General features: G+C 41.0%; 1 protein-coding gene across 2 annotated transcripts in view; it reads right to left on the reverse strand.

The window, feature by feature from the left end:
* The window catches only part of cep85l (centrosomal protein 85, like), a 66,598-nt gene that overhangs the window by 47,744 nt on the left and 571 nt on the right, over positions 1-18,283 (reverse strand). The window contains exons 1-2 of one of the 2 annotated variants that reach the window (XM_058379502.1): positions 5,824-6,162; positions 1,862-2,017 (exon numbers count right to left, since the gene is read on the reverse strand). In XM_058379502.1, coding sequence (XP_058235485.1) covers positions 1,862-2,017; positions 5,824-5,887 — 220 coding nt within the window. In that variant the 5' untranslated portion in view covers positions 5,888-6,162. Of the gene's footprint in view, positions 1-1,861; positions 2,018-5,823; positions 6,163-18,283 lie in introns of those variants that run through there. The other variant, XM_058379503.1, reaches the window with a different exon arrangement.

An 18,283-nucleotide genomic window follows, 5' to 3' on the forward strand; every position in this document is an offset into this window, starting at 1 on the left:
CATGCCTTTCGGTCAGACCCAATCATTTGGCACACAAGGAAAGAACATATGCTTTGTTGTTTGTCTAGGAGCAGACACAGACATGCTAAAAGAGACCATAATGAACATCTGACCTCTTCAGACTTCAAAGTGGTCACAAATGTCAGGTTTATGAGGAGACCACACCTCGGTGCTAGGCTCTAAAGTCTCCTCGTACATAAACAACCACAACTGGCAGAATAACCTAAAAAAATAATAAAAAATCTGGAAGTTTTGAGTAATATTTGTGTAATTCTTTGAGATCATGCTGTGCTTTCAGGTCATGATTTGATGCATTTCAGATATATGAATCATGACTTGGTGTATTTCAGGTCATTCCTTCCAACAATCCAAAACATACTTGGCAAAAAATTTGAAATCCATGATGTTCTAAAGGAGAACCACCTTCAACACACACACACACAGTACATGAGCACTAGATTCTGCCTGAACAATTTATCATACACTATATTGCCAAAAGTTTTGGGACACCCCTCCAAATCATTGAATTCAGGTGTTGTTTTTCAGGGGTTGGACTCGGCCCCTTAGTTCCAGTGAAAGGAACTCTTGATGCTTCAGCTTCATACCAAGACATTTTGGACAATTTCATGCTCCCAACTTTGTGGGAACAGTTTGGGGATGACCCCTTCCTGTTCCAACATGACTGCACACCAGTGACCAAAGCAAGGTCCATAAAGACATGGATGAGTGAGTTTGGTGTGGAGGAACTTCACAGAGTCCTGACCTCAACCTGATAGAACACCTTTGGGATGAATTAGAGCGGAGACTGTGAGGCAGACCTTCTCGTCCAGCATCAGTGCTTGACCTCACAAATGCGCTTCTAGAGGACTGGTCAAACATTCCCATAAACACACTCCTAAACCTTGTGGAAAGCCTTCCCAGAAGAGTTGAAGCTGTTATAGCTGCATATATGTCTTGATCTGCCTCAATCTCGCTGTATATTATTATTCTTTCTGTACTAGTGTGCTCTAGTCTGCAGTGTTTGAGACGGGTGAGGAGTGAGGTGTGTGTGTGCTGACAATAGCACTGTTCTTATTAACAGGATTAGAGGGCTCATAGGTGCTGTACTGGAAAAATAAATAAATATATATAAGCCTACTAATGCTCACTAAAAATACTGTCCTACATCACTGTAATGATGGGAAAAGACATTTGGGACAGACTTTTTGTTTAGATTTTTCTCTTCACACAGCTCACAAGAGACGACAACAGCAGTACACACGAAGCTGCTCGTCACTGTTGCTGATCCTCGCAGATGGTGTCTTATAACCATCCCTTTGATCGTAGCAAATGAGCATCACTTGTAATAATCACTTCATCACAGCCCTGAGCTCAGCTATCTAAGCTTTCACACACGCAGCACTTACTCTGTTTGAATTGGACCCTGTGTGTGTGTGTGTGTTTTCCCTCCTTCGTTTAGACAGGTGAAAACACATTTCACACCAGAATCTCACTGGTCTGAGATCGTCACAGAGAAGAGGACTCGAACATTTCCTCTGACGTTCATAAAAACGCAGTAAGTTTTAAGGTACTGGATATAGTACACTAAATATCTAAACAAACCAGGAATATTATTATCTATGATGATTTAATATTTATAGCATAACTGCCAAAAGTTTCTTTGATTCTGCATCTCCATCCAGCTGAGCATGTTATGATGACCAATTCCTTCCTGGCCCTTAATTTCCTTAAGCCCAGTGTGAAAGCAAACGAACCAAAACTCCTAACATGGAAAAATCAATAGTGCTGAAAAGAGGCACAGGAATCAGCAGTTTGCTTCATGTGAAAGAGTCAAAGGCGTGAGATTTAGGATGTCCCTTACCTTCCACGCTGTCCGAGCAGGACGTTCCTATTCCGGTGTCGGCGCTGTCAGAGGCGGCGCTGTGACGCCTGGCGCGGTTACTGCTGCTGATGGAGGACGAGCCGTGCCATGCTGACTCACAGCCTGGCACCCACCCGGGAGAGGACGCACTGGAACCTGGACGGTGAAACCAGAGGACACGGTCACCACAGAAACACACAACGGACAGCACGGCCTGTTCTAAAGTGTTTATAACACATGCGTGTGGAGACTAAGTGACCAGGCTTGCATAATCCTGAGCCCTGTGTATGATAATGATTCAGACAGAAAAGCTCAACATATTCATGTGTCCACTCCACATCTCTCCATCTCTCCTAAATCATACAAGAAAAAAAAAAGCAAGGCCAAGTTCATGTGAGGAATAGCAAACCAAAAGTCTCTTTAAATCTGTTAACCTGACATGTTTTAGGGTGTATTGCGGACACATCATTAAAGGTCCTCTTTAACACCAGCCAGGAGAGAACATGACCTCTGTTACAGTCATTTATAAAGCAGTAGAGAGGGCAGAAACCACAGCTAGTTTACCCTCATACACTAAACTGCAGTGTCCTTCAGGCATAAACATGGACACAGGCGACACTGGTTTAGTGTTTAGACGGAGGATTTTTCTTCATTTCATTAACAAATGCAACATCAAACGTCACCTCCGTACTGAAGGGCCAAGAGCTGTCGTAATCTCGGAGGAAGTCGAGTGTATTCGGGGGAAGAAATGGCGTCATCAGTCAAGGAAGGAACATAAAACAAAAATTTGATGCACAGAATCGTGACTTGAGCAAGCTTGCTTCTTCAGCGGCGATGAGAAACAGGCGAGTTAGAGCTAAGGTAAGTTCGAGAAGACTGGATCTGGAGTGAGGTGAGACAGCGGTGTATATGTACGCGGTGCTAGAAATGAACAAACATCAAAGATCAAATCCATTTATGTGCTTCGATTAGTGTCGCCTTTCCTCCCTGGTCACTAGATTTACATATCTGTGGTTGATGTAAACACAGATTCAGGTCGAAAATGAATTCTAAAACCCATCTGCTGTGCTTTATCGGCAAGTTCGAACACATCAGCTGCAGTATATCGTCACCCTGAAGTGAGATAAACCTTCTCTGGAACATGTGTGAGGTGTGTCTCGAGCGCCCACCTCGAGCGATCGTACAGCAGGCTATGGCATGCTCCTCCGGTATATTACGCATACCATATTACGCATATGGTTTTTCAGTGAAAAGTAAAGAGGGGGAAAAAGAGACTCCGGTGTGTGCGGTTAGCAGAAAATAATCAGTGACAGGACAATGAGATGTGGCTTTTCTTTTCCAATAACAGCACGTCCTTAAGTGTCTTATATCCCTTAAACGACAGCAAATTGGCAAGGACGACCCATCATTTTTATCCACTTAGTTACATCTGATGCTTTGGAACGTCTAAGAAACAAGCTAGTCTCATCAGAGCAGATATAAACAATCATTCCTTTACTAGCTTTTCTTATGCTCTCTTTTATTGTTTATAAGACAAAAAACTGTAGCTTGTTACCGAACCACTGCAAAGAACGATGTTTTTATGTTTAAGTTTTTATGTTTTCTGTCCTTTAGGACAGAAAAACTTGTGAATGCATGCAATCGACAGCGAGAAACCGTAATATAAATCTCCCAAACCCATACAGTCTGTATGTAAGACTACACGTGAACAAGAACGTTGAATATCTTTATTGTCTTTAACTTGGAACCAATTCACGGCAATCAGTGCTGAGAACTGAGAGAAGAGTTCAGGTCAGTTTAATTCATTTGTATAGCGTTTTTAACAATGGACATTGTCTCAAAGCAGCTTTTGCAGAAGTATAGAAACACAGAAAAAGAAATTATAAAAGGTTAAAGTTACTATTTATCCTCGTACTATTATAAGGAGAAAGAGAAAGTGTGATGTGTGTCTATGATGACTTTGAGCAGGAACAGATTCACAGATTTAGAGTGTTTAAACAAAACACTGGTATTCTTCAACATGTACAAATTTAGAAAAAAGGACTAAAGTAAACCACAACTTTAATGCCGAGTGTAAACTGCCTATTGTTTATTATGTTTGGTGTACGCCTTTATCCAGAGTGATTTATGGAAGAGCTTTGCAGCCTCAATCAAAAATACATCCCTCATACTAGTTCACTCAGTCAAGAGTACCATCCAACTACTAAAAATATCGCCGAATACATTTAGTAAAAAACGAGTCATTGTATATTATTGGATACAAAAGTAAATAAATAAGGAAAGTGAGCCAAAAACACAGAACATATATGAAGCCTTTCATTTACGGCTAAACAAATGCCTAAGCTGCTGATCGCTTGTTAGCACAAACCAGGCATTATGACCACCTGCCTAATATTATGTCGGTCCTCCTTTTGCTGCCAAAACAGCCCTGACCCTTCATGCACTGTGTATTCTGACCCCTTTCTATCAGAACCAGCATTAACTTCTTCAGCAATTTGAGCAACAGTAGCTCATCTATTGGATCGGATCACACGGGCATCAATGAGCCTTGGCCGCCCATGACCCTGTCACCGGTTCACCACTTGGACTACTTTTGATAGATACTGACCACTGCAGACCGGGAACATCCCACAAGAGCTGCAGTGTTGGAGATGTTCTGATCCAGTGGTCTAGCCATCACAATTTGGTCCTTCATCAAACTCGCTCAAATCCTTACACTTGTCCATTTTTCCTGCTTCTAACACATCAACTTCACTTGCTGCCTCTAATATATCCCACCCACTAACAGGTGCCATGATGAGGAGATCATCAGTCTTATTCACTTCACCTCTCATTGTTCATAATGTTATACTTGATCTGAGTCAACTACTAAATATTTTTAATGGCACAGAATTGAGTCCAAAACATCATCTTTCTCCTTTACCCATCATCACTCATTTCGTGCTCCCAGCTGTCTGTACACTTGACCTTTTATGGAGATTTGTGGGCGTGGCTATATGCAAATTAGCAAATTATTCATATGTATTAATATGTAAATCTCCTCAAACGACAGACGGACGACTAAAGAAAATCAGAGAAGTCCAGTTTTAGAGAAGTACATCCTGAGAAACGGGAGATTACGTAACATGTTTACAACTTATAAAACCTTAATCATTCAAACAAACAAGATTTTGACCATTATATATACACATTTTATATATATATATATATATACACATATACACACCTTTCTGTTAGTGGAAAAACTTGGTTATATTATGTAAGTTTGAACCTAATATTGTAAGTTATTTTCAGGATTATGTTTATAAAATGGATGTTCATGGATGTATTTAAAAATAAAAAGGATAAGAAAGTATTATATAATCTCTAATCAAAACATATTTGTTAAAAAACAAACATGTGATGTAGTTTTAGATGCGATGGTCGTCACACTGTAGTAACTCAGCAGAGGAAGTGCTGCCAAGATTTATGTTCAACATTCGCGTTAAATATGCGCAATATCCAGCTAGTTTGTGTCTTAAAACAAACATATACATACACAAAAGAACAAATAATAAACACTAAAACACAGTTTTCATAAACCGTGCAGCAGAAGGAAAAAGGGAAGACCACCGAGCGTGAATTTAACATGATCCAGCTAGGCACGCTCGAGCTATGCTAGCAAGCTAATTATCATCATCCTGATCATATTTTTTCAGGAGATATCTCTCCAGCGTGTCAGTGAATGATCAATCTCAGATTTGTGTTTAGTTTATTGGAGTGAAACTGAAACGGTTTAGACGGATTTATTTCAAAAAAAGAAAACAGGAAAGATAAACGCCTTGCTAACTCAGCTAGCTAACAATAAGATGCCGTTAGTCGCACGCCGAGATTCCGCAGGGTAACGGTGAGGGCACGAGCCAGACCAAATCACAACATTTACCCGGTTTTAGTCCTAAAGTAGCACCTGTCCCGGGACGTACCTGTTTTATAGATATCCAGGCCATCCTCGAAATCGTTTCTGCCCCACATCTCGGTGGATTTCATGCGCTGTTTAAAGCGTAATGTCGAAGGAGTTTCCAGAGTGAGCCCCCGAAAAAAAAGCCAAGAAGTAGCCCAATATCAGGGGACTGGGAAGAAATTCTCTGGATATTTTTTCCCTACCTGTAATCCATGTTTACGACCAGGTAGGTATTAAATATATATATAAATATGTTTTTTTTTTAAATCTCTATTTCTAGTTCACAATAATCCTGAATCGGGTAACATCTCGAACAAGAAGCAGCGCTAAACTACAGCACGGCCAACTCGTTGTGCCAACCCGCATCGCAAGACTGTGAGCTCAAACCGAGGCCGGGTCCCAAACGCCTTCTCAGGGCACACAAAGTGCACGCACGTGAAGCATAGAATACGTTACGTCGAGACCTACATAGTGCGCATGTGTAGACGGCGTGGAGGCGTTTAGAACGCGGCCTCGCGTGTGCTGGCTGATGAGTGGAGAATGAAAGCAGCAATCAGAGCTGTAAAACTCCGCCCACACTCAACCGACTCTCTCTCTCTCACACAACCAAAGCGGCTCAAATTACTGTATTTCAGCTCCTTTTTCCTTTATTCTGGCACGCGTCAGTTCTCCACGGGGGAGATGATTTTAATCCGGGATGTACGTACGCACGAGTGCACACACACACACACTAATCTAACACAATTCGTGTCGATTCCTTCTTGGCGCGAATCCAATGACTCGATTCCCTTGAGATTAACTGAATCATTTGAGCTCACTCGAATCTTTTGTGATGAATCGAATCATTGAAGTTCACACATTTCCAACTCTACTCCTGGAAAAACCCAGAAGTCCTGGACATTTAAGTGTTTTCCCTTCTTCCGCTACATCTTGTTTCAAGTACCAAGAAAGAAAGAAAAGGAGAAACACAATGTGCAGGAACAGCAATAGGGTTTAAGAACCTGTGTTGTTCAAAAGGCGGCAAGGGAGCCTCTAAGTCTGACGGACGTCTTGACAGGTTAATGGACTGCCTGGACAATTTTGGTCCCTTTTACATGCCCCCCACTTACACAACACTGGCTTTAGAGCTTCCTGGAATAGATATAGGTGAGAATTTACACCGTTCATGGAGATGGCACAGCTCCAGGGTCCTTCAATCAATCCTAAGCTTGGCTGACCATCTGAGTGGTTTCACATGTTCTTCACATGGGTTTCCTTACAACCCCCAAAACATGCTGATGGGCCCCAAGGTGTGAACGAGTGTGTGAAAGTGTGCATGTCCCATTCGGGAGGTATTCCTTCCTCACACCCAGTGATCCACCACCAAACTAACGAAGAAGGCACCACTGTTGTGTTAAACATCTCCGAGCAGTTACTGAGCTGATGGTTGCTGATAAGGAAAAACTATTCTTATGCAAATTTAACATCTCAGCTATTATTTATTTATTCGTCTCAGATTCAAAACAGACCTCAGAGTTTACCACTGAGGCCTTGATCTGTGCCAAATCATGAATATAATCTGGCCACTCTTTCACTGCTAATTAGAAATCATCTTTCTAATCAAAGACACTAACCCTGAACACACACTGCAGGATCAGGAATGCTAATATTAACAGAAGAACCAGGGCAAACAAGGGCAACAAATGGTACGAGAAGTCTCCTCTGCCCCTGTTCCTTCTGCAAGCGCATTCTTTTTAAAGGAATTTCAGCCGAACTATTTAAGGAGGCCGGAGTCCATTTAGCACCTGTTCATTGACAGACCGAATGTCTGACGCGAGCACGTGAAGTTTTCCAAGTGGCATCCTCAACAGTTTAACCTGAGCGCGATACAAAGCAGAGGAAACATCAGAAGCTACCTTAATAATCTGAATAGTTAACATTATATACCAGGTTTTGGAGGATTAGAGAGAACTGAAGTGGAAATATTTTCACGTTAAAAAGTAGAAGAAATCCGAAATACCGTGTTGCCTTGGCAGGCTACAATCCAGATCGAGAATAATATTTGAATATCTGCATCTGTATGTATACATTAATGTTCAGCCAAATGTTCAGAGTTCATCCAAAGTCATGTCCATATAATTAGTTTTGTCTCCCAAATGCTGTTGATCAACCTAGGCTTGTTTAGTGTCCATTTGTTGTTGTTGTTATTATTATTATTACTACTACTACACTATATTAAATATATATAAATATTTCTCTATATTTCTGTTTATTTTAATATTTCTTGTAACAGATTATTATTACTACCACTACGACTAATAGTTTTTTCTAAATTTCTGTTTATTTTTTTTTTTATAATACCTTTAACTTATTATGTAACTTATTATTATTACAGTTTTCTGCATATTTCTGTTTTTTAAAAAATATTTCTTGTAACAGATTACTACTATGACTATTATTATTTTATTTTTTACAGTTTTCTGTATATTTGTTTATTTTTTAAAATACGTTTTGTAACTTATTACTACTACTACTACATTAATAATAATTATTATTTTCTATATATTTTGTAATCTTTACTATTATTTATATACTCTGTATACTTTGTATTTTTTTTTATATTTTATTTATGAAGTCTTTTATGTCTCTCAATAAGGTTTTTTTAAAAATCATTTTAAGTAACTTTGATATAATTTTTGATCTCTTTCTTTAGCTGCTGTCCATTTTCCACTGTAACTATGCAAATTTCCCTGATGTGGGACGAATAAAGGATGATCTTGTCTTATCTTATCTGTTTCATCCCAGTGTTAATGAGCTCTATAAAGCAACAAAGATGTTTGGTATAAAATCTGGAATCTGGAGGGCATGTGGAACAGAAGTAAGTTTTAAAACGCATCACTGGTTTGATTTGATTCAATATCCAGCCCTGATGGTCATCAGAGGTCTGAACTCTGGTCAGTGCGGTGGTTTCAGATACCACAGCACGTTCCATTTAGCCTTCATTACATACTGTATATCTGTAACAACTTCTACATTAGATAATGCAATTAAGCAACTATGTACACACCAGCAATTTGCCCAAAAATCATACAGGAAGTACTCTGTTAAGTTTCCCCTATGTTGCTAAACAGACCTTATATCGCAATCCTGTGTGCGAGGGCACATCATGTTTTGTGCATCTGCTACACAGTTCCTCTTTTTTAAAGCCAGCTCCTGAAATTGCATTATTGTGGAATGGCACGTGTCACACAGGTTAAAAGTTGAACGCTAGCTTCTCGCTCGGTTCCAGCGTCAGCAGAGAAGAACAGCTGCGCTCTTTCAGCTGAAGGAGAAAGGGCACGCGTGCAAAATTAACGCATTGAGCTAGTTCAATTACCCGTGAGCTCCCAATTAATCCAACACCGGTCAGTCACGTACCCACTCGAGCATGGAGGAAAGGAGAAACGAGCTCATGGAAAACAAAAATCTGGAACAGATCAATGTAGAGAACAGTGAACATGTTCTGAACATTCCTGCAGTGGATTGGCAACTTATCCAGAGTGTATTACCAATTATCCCAGTGTTCCAGGCAGATAGACAAAATGAAAATGAATCAACTTATGGGAGGTTTTCAGTCAGTGTAAAGTAAATGAGTGATGTTCAGGCTGCGAGTCTGATATAAAATGAGTCTGTTGGATTTCAGTGTGTTTTAGTCGTGTGTTTTTCCCTCTATTGGAGAACCTTACACAGAATTTTACTGGTTGAAGATTAACACCTACTTAGGACATCTCAGAGATTAGAAATGGGGTTGATATCAATATTTGTTGTTGCTTTGTTCGTTTTTATATTTTCTATGAATACATTGCCTCTAGTAGGCTAGAAAATACTCACTACGAATTCTTGAAGCTTGAAGTGTCTACTTTTCATATAAGCTTCATATTAAGCACCACTGTGGAGTGAGACATGACAAAGACATTCAGTGCTGAACACGGACACAACCAAAACAGGAGCAAACTCCATTTTTCAGCATCATGTTTCTGTTATTTCAAAGGCTACTGCTGAAACTGACCATTTCTTCCAAACTGCTGAAAGTTAAAAGGCACTGCCCAGTGTATCAGATGAGGCCTACTACTTCCTTTTTAAAGAGACAGTCTTATGAACAATCCCATTATAAAAAGCCTTGTATTTAGAAATAATTTAGTGATCTGTCTTTTCTCAGCGTTCCTCCCAAGTGCAAATAGTACTCTTGAGAAATCCCAGCCAGCTTTGTGAGTTTCTCTCAGCACAGTGTGTCCTGTTCCCAAAATGATTTAACACAAAATGGCTGAAAGATTCTTCAAAACTTGTTGCTGCCTTGCAGATCTTCTTCTTCTTTCAGCTTTTCCCTTCAGGGGTCTCCACAGCGAATCATCTCTCTCCACCTATCCCTATCTTCTGCATCCTCAACACTTCCACCCACTAGCTTCATATCCTCATTTATTCCATCCATATACCTCCTCTTTGGCCTTCCCCTTTTCCTCCTGCCTGGCAGCTCCATGTCCAACATTCTCTTACCAATATAGTCACTCTCCCTCCTCTGGACATGTCCAAACCATCTTAACCTGGCCTACTCTAACTTTGTACCCCAAACGTCCAACATGAGCTGTCCCTCTGATGTACTCGTTCTTAATCCTGTCCAACCGTGTCCCTCCCAAAGAGAACCTCAACATCTTCAGCTCTGCTACCTCCAGCTCTGACTCCTGTCTCTGTCTCAGTGACACGGTCTCTAAACCATACAGCATGGCCGGTCTCACCACTGTCCTGTACACCTTCCCCTTGATTCTCGCTGAAATTTTTCTATCACACAGAACTCCCGACACCTTCCTCCACCCATTCCAACCTGCCTGCACAAGCTTCTTTACCTCTTTCTCACACTCTCCATTACTCTGGACTGTTGACCCCAAGTACTTAAACTCCTGTACCTTCTTCACCTCTTCACCCTGTAATCTTACTGTTCCACTTCCCTCCCTGTCATTCACACACATGTACTCAGTCTTACTACGACTGACTTTCATTCCTCTTCTCTCCAGCGCAAACCTCCACCTCTCCAGGTTTTCCTTCACCTGCTCCCTGCTCTCACTACAGATCACAATGTCATCTGCAAACATCATTGTCCAAGGAGACTCCTGTCTGACCTCCTCTGACAACTGGTCCATCACCATAGCAAACAGGAAGGGGTTCAGAGTTGATCCCTGATGCAGTCTTTGAACTCCTCTGTGCCCTACAGCACACCTCAACACTGTCCTGCTCCTGTCATACATGTCCTGCATCACTCTGACATACTTCTCTGGTACTCCTGACTTCCTCTTACAGTACCACAGCTCTTCTCTTGGCACCCTGTCATACGCTTTCTCCAAGTCTACAAACACACAGTGCAACTCTCTCTGACCATCCCTATACTTCTCCATCAACATTCTCAGAGCAAAAATTGCATCTGTTGTTCTCTTCCTGGGCATGAAGCTATACTGCTGCTCACAAATTTCCACTACCTTCCTTAACCTAGCTTCCACTACTCTTTCCCATAGCTTCATTGTATGGCTCATCAACTTTATCCCCCTATATTTGCTGCACCTCTGTACGTCACCCTTATTCTTAAAGATCGGCACTAATACACTTCTTCTCCATTCCTCAGGCATCTTCTCACTCTCTAAAACCCTGTTAAATAAACTAGTTAAAAATTCCTCTGCCGCCTCTCCTAGACACTTCCAGACCTCCACTGGGATGTCGTCAGGACCAACTGCCTTTCCACTTTTCATCCTCTTCAAAGCCTTCCTGACTTCATCCTTTCTAATCTTATCTACATTCTGTTCCACAGAGTTCACGCCTTCTACTCTTTTTTCCCTCTCATTTTCCTCATTCATCAGCTCTTCAGAGTACTCCTTCCATCTCCTCCGTACACTCTTCTCACTTGTGAGCACCTTTCCATCTCTATCCTTAATAACTCTAACTTGCCGCACATCCTTCCCATCTTGATCCCTCTGCCTAGCTAACCTGTACAAGTCCTTCTCTCCATCTCTAGTGTCTAACCTAGTGTACAACTCATCATACGCCTTCTGCTTGGCCTTAGACACCTCCCTCTTCGCTCTGTGCTGTAACTCCTTATATTCCTGTCTATTGTCTTCAGTCCTGTCCATGTCCCACTTGTTCTTGGCTAACCTCTTCCTCTGAATATTATCCTGAACTTCCTCATTCCACCACCAAGTCTCCTTATCTTCTTTCCTCCTTCCAGATGACACACCCAGCACCTTTCTTCCTGTCTCCCTGATCACTTCTGCTGTAGTTTCCCAGTCATCTGGCAGCACTACCTGACCACCCAGAGCCTGCCTCAACTTCTGTCTAAATTCCTCACAACATTCCTCCTTTTTCAGCTTCCACCACTTGGTTTTCTTCTCCATCTCTATCTTTGACCTCTGCTTACAGACCATCAAAGTCATCCTACACACCGCCATCCTATGCTGTCTGGCTACACTCTCTCCCACTACCACTTTACAGTCACTAATCTCTTTCAGCTTGCCTCTTCTACATAGGATGTAGTCTACCTGTGTGCTCCTACCTCCACTCTTGTAAGTCACCCTATGCTCCTCCCTCTTCTGAAAATAAGTGTTAACCACAGACATGTCCATCCTCCTAGCAAAGTCCACTACCATCTGTCCTTCAAGGTTCCTTTCCTTAACTCCAAACTTGCCCATCACCTCCTCATCACCTTCCCCTCACCAACATGTCCATTAAAATCTGCTCCTATCACCACTCTCTCACCTGCTGGAATACTCTCTATCACCTCATCTAATTCACTCCAGAATCTCTCTTTCTCCTCTAACTCACAACCTACCTGTGGGGCATATACCGACGATTCGCATGGCTAAATTTGGCAATGTTTTACGCCGGATGCCCTTCCTGACGCAACCCTCTCTATTTATCCGGGCTTGGGACTGGCACATGACAGATGACATAGTTTATCGATTTCGCTGGCATAGTTAAAATCAGTACATTTTTTCATCAAGTCAATAAGCACAATGAAACGTTTCTATCCTCATGGGCATGGCCTCAGCCAGAATGACCCCGCCCACACCCAGCGTGCAGGAGTACTCACTGAATGTTTTGATTAAAAAGCTTTGAATGCCTCAGTTGAACACCTGAGGAGTGATGTGTTAGATTAGACAACGTTCTGTAGCGCCATCAACACCGACTGATAAAATAGCTTTAGGAAGAACCTTATCAATAAATTTCTACGTGTTTCATTCATTTCGTCACCCATCTGTAGTATCTATAGCACGAGGGATTCGTTTTACTAAAACGCAGTGCAACATTTCACACCTGCATACCTCAGGGCTACATCTTGGGTCTTATTTTGTTTAGAATTTGGTTTCAAACATAATGATACTAAACAAACATCACTGATTCTGAAAGGTGTGCTGGATTAATTCCACTAGCGTAGCATGTCTGAGGTGTCTTGTTACCCTCTATAGGACTTTTCTTGAGTGCTTAGACTCTTTCCTTTATAACCAGCACTCATGGTTTGTACCTCATGGTTCTATTTATTTCCCTTAGTTTATCTTTTGAATGTCTCCAACTGTATTACTGCCAAAATGAAAAAAAAAAAAGATAAAATACACATCCTCCAGCCATGCGTTCTTCTTTTTAAATATAGTTTACTTCACCAACCAAAGATTCAGGCTGGTTTCTACAATGGCTTCACTGCCTCCTGCTGATAATTCACAAATGTCATGTGTTTCTTCTTAATAATCATCACGAATAACTATCAATATTTACTGCTGGTCTCTTTTACCCAGTCAAAAACACTCCACCCGATTAAACCCAACCCCAGTTACACCAAAACCCAAACCTGTTAATTTATCGAGACGTTATAGTCACACTAACACTTGGCTCTTCTCAGGTCAGTCCAGGTCACAGTCTCCATCTCTCTGAGCTCTTTATAAATATATAAAAAGGCCTTCCACTGAAATGCTAGACACGAGCGCTGACAATGAGAGGTTGCGTAATGTTTTACATTATTAATTTGACTTATTGTGCATACTGTTCCCTAACAGCCACGCGTCAGCCAAATGCTCTGACAATACATCAACACCCAGGATAAGACCAGTAGTGTCCTGTATAGATAGATAGATAGATAGATAGATAGATAGATAGATAGATAGATAGATAGATAGATAGATAGATAGATAGATAGATAGATAGATAGATAGATCTTTGTCATTGCAAAGTACCTCTACAAGAAATACCTCTACAAGAAGTGCAAATTCCAGAAATAAAGCAGCACTTACATAATATTCCTAACAGGCTTTAAACAGTGAAAATTCCGACAGTACGAGCTGAATCCTGGCACCTGAGCTGATTATACACTTCTAAAACCCATCCATCATCCCTGACCTGAACATACGTCTAGACTCTTGTCTGTTCTGGCACCGAGGTGGTGGAATGTCCGGACAGCCAAGTCACTGACCGGCTTTAAACGACGGATGAAGACCTACCTCTTTCTAAAACACTTAAACTAGCACTTATTTTCCCTGTTTGTTTAATGTATTGTTGTATATTGATTTATAAAAATGAAAAAAACCCTCCCAACACAGTTCTTAGGCTGATGGTATCCTAAGTCTGTGACCTATTGAACCAGTGTTCATTTATTCATTGACCTCACAGCACTCTTCCCAGAAATGTAAATGTGAACCTAAAGCTCACTATATGATGAACTGAACTCATTCTCTGATGCCTACATTTCCCATGTCACCTACCTGAGCTTATATTGTCTAAAGAACCCTCAAGCAAACACTGGCCCTTACTTACAAATCCAACAAATTTTACTCATATGTAATTTTCCAGTAATGCAGCTCAGTCACTGCAGTGCATCAGGCACCGTAAACATAAAGGCTTTTATTGAGTGCCATTGAGTGGTGATTAATATGAAAGTAGACACTCAGGACTTTGTCGTGTTTTATAAGTATTTCTGTTTTTCCCTAGCCTATTAGAGGCAATATATTCATAGAAAAGTCCTTCAAAGTAAATGTTGATATCAAACCAAAATTCTGTGTACGGTTCTCCAACAGAGGGAAAAACACACGTCTAAAACACACTGAAAGCCAACAGACTCATTTTAGCTCAGACTCAGACACATCATCATTCATTTCTTTATACTGATCGAAAATGTCTGATAAAAAAAAACGGAGTTAAATTAAGAACTTGATCAAGATATAAACTCGACAGTTGTGTAAAACCGCAGTAAACAATTAAAAATGAGATTTAAAGCCGCCGAGGTTCACATTAGCGAGTCTCCTTAAATATAAATTTGCACAGGAGCATTTGGAAGGAAACTAACAGGATTTTTCAGAAACCACACACTTGTAGTGTAAAGACAAATGAACCTAACCTGAACATACCAGGTCAACAAGATTGAAGTGAACATTCAATACCTGGAGCCCTGAACACAGTGAATCAAACACAACCGCCTTTCTCACTCCTCTGGCTTACAGTCACGTGTAATTGCCATGTTTAATTACACTATAGACATGATACTGACCCTGCTCCTCTATTATCTACCCCCAGGGTTGGGGATGTGGTAGCTTAGTGGTTAAGGTGTTAGATGTAACAAACGGACACCGGCGATGATGGGGATCGACCCCGGATCTCCGGCGTAAACTCGATCGCCCACAGTAGCAGATCAGAACCAAGCACGGGGATCCAGTACGTGCACTGCATAACAAAAATAACTCACAACTATGACATGGAAAATAAATTCAACAAAGCATGACTGTAAGATAAAAACGTAGATAACGCAACGTCCAGCCTTACGCCACACACACACAGTTACGTCGACACAAGCTTAATGACTGACACTGACCAAAATATATATAGAGCAACACACCAGGGGTAAACAAGGGACGGGTGAGAAAATGGGAACACAAATTAGGAGAGGGCGTGGCACCGTCCACGTTGGAATAACACAATAATAAATAAACCACTTGCCAGGACTTCCTAGGGGTCTGGCAAGGAACTGTCCCATTAACTCCTGATATTAGACTAATGATGTTACTTTGAATCCCGGGTCCATCACTGCTGGGCCCCTGAACAAGGCCCTTAACATTTAATTGCTCAGTTGTATAAAATGAAATAAAAATGTAAGCCGTTCTGGATAAGGGCTTCTGCCAAGTACTTATTATATATTAATAAATATATATATATTTACAATATATTTTACACAGCTGATACATTTAAATCTTTGACTATATAAACTAAACATAACGGTCATCCCTGTATGTGCTAGTGTTTGGAAATCCTGGACAGCTCTAACGGTCGTCACGACAAACTGAAGCCCCGAGCAACGGCCGCGTCCCACTCACACACACACAAAGAACACACTCTGCTGTGAACAATCCTACTGCTGTTACTGCTCCACAAATACACCGCCGATCAGTAGCACACATTATGTGCTCCAGTGGCACGTCATCTTTATACTCAACATCTCTGATGAAAGATCCTGTTCTGTTCAAGCAAAAGCTCTCTCTCTCTCTCTTTTTTTTCTTCTCTAGTTCGCTGCCTAGTAATAAGCTGTGTCAATAACACATTAACAAAACATTTCCTGTCAGAGGAACCCCTGTGGTTTGGTGTTCCACTCTCTGTTTGTGTTTTAGCGTCTGGTTTGAAAGGGTGTACGATGCGAGATCCCGAAATCGAGGTCAAAACACTACACTAGCGGGATTTGGAGTTGATGTGAATCTGTATTGAGAATCACTGTTTTTGTGTGTTATCAGGAGTGTACACGCTGTGCCCTGCCCCCCACTTCCTGTCTCTCGGTCAGGAAAGCTGGCGCTGTGTCTGAGGCTACGTCCCGAACCGCAGTACTGTACGAAATACTCAGAATTAAAGTACTGAGACTCAGGACGTGTCTCAAATCACGTATGCAAAACACACACTGTTGTACCGGTCAAAATAATATAAATGATTAAAATACGTCAGGACTCAGGATACACACCAAACTTCAAACCAAAATACTGTGTGTAAAAATCGAATGAATTATTAAAATACAGCTGAGACATCTGACAGTCAACGCTGCGTCAAAACAGCACTCAGGGCTCTTCAGGATCTGTCCCAAATCACATCCTACCAGTGGCGGGCCGTGCATCTCACACCTAGGCCTTCACTGATGTCCTTCCTGAATTAATCCACCTCTATACCATCATTATGACGCCAGAGACTCATCAACCGTTAAATAGCAAAGTAAAAAAGAAAGTAAGCTACAGTATTTCACACCTCACAAGGAATAGTCCATTTTATTACAGTCCGCCTTGAAAATGCATTTGTACGGATGTCTGCGACCAAATCGATTTTCTCTCCTCTGTCAGCCATTGTGAGTTAAAATATATATATATATATATTTTATTTAGTTTGTGCGGTGCACTGCCTCTGACTACTCCAATTATCCAATCAGAGGACGGGAAGTCGCTGACGTAATCGTACGCCTGCTAGATGGCCCCAGAGACGCCAACTCGAAATCTGATTGGTTAAGGTAACAATTTCATTGCCACTTATTTTAAGCTACGGGCGCCTGCACTATTGATTCTGACGGCCTTAAGGCAGATTTCTTTCACCCTGGCAACACATGATGTCAGCCACTGGCTGAAATATGATTGGATAAATACCCTTATCATAAATGTACACTACTGGAAGCAGCACAACCGAGAGAAAAGCTATGAAATGTAGAGAATAGACTATTGGGAATAATTTAATACACATTCATGAAAAAATATATTAAATGTATCAAAATGCAAGTCAGTGATTCAGATCACTGCTGTTTAGGCCAGCAGAGAAGGCCTTGCTGACCCTGACGGCCCACCACTGCATCCTACTGTGTGTAAAAATAGAATGATTTAATATAAAATATCACCTCAGGATTCGTCCCAAATAACACAATAATATACTAAATAGTGTGCCAATGTAGTGCTGATGACTAAAATACAACCTTGGGATTCAGGAAGCATCCCAAATTGCATAATAAATACCTAAATAGCGTCTCCAAGTAGTATGGATGATGTCCCAAAATTTAGTCTCAAATTAAATTGTGTGTTAAAATAATACTAATGATTAATTAATATTCAACCTTGGGATTAATCCTCAAACCTCATACTAATGTGCTAAAGAGTACACAGAAAATCAAAAGAAATACTCAGGAATTAGGAAGCGCCTCAAACCGCATACTGTGGTGATAAACAGTGTATGAGTGTACATCTGATGATTAATATACATCCTCAGGAAACGAGATGTGTCCTAAAATCACATACTAAATAGTGCGTCAATGTGGTAGCAATGGTTAGAATGCAACCTCATGTAACAGGTCGTGTCCCAAATCACATACTAACATATTAACATCATCAACATCATTGCATCATCAGATCAGATATAAAGGTCTACTGCTCCTTGATTAGCTGATAGCATTAATTTGCTGTTCGATTAAACAGGTCATCAGCGGCCCTGAA

This window comes from Hemibagrus wyckioides, linkage group LG25 (assembly GCF_019097595.1).
Source record: "Hemibagrus wyckioides isolate EC202008001 linkage group LG25, SWU_Hwy_1.0, whole genome shotgun sequence".
NCBI lineage: Eukaryota > Metazoa > Chordata > Actinopteri > Siluriformes > Bagridae > Hemibagrus > Hemibagrus wyckioides.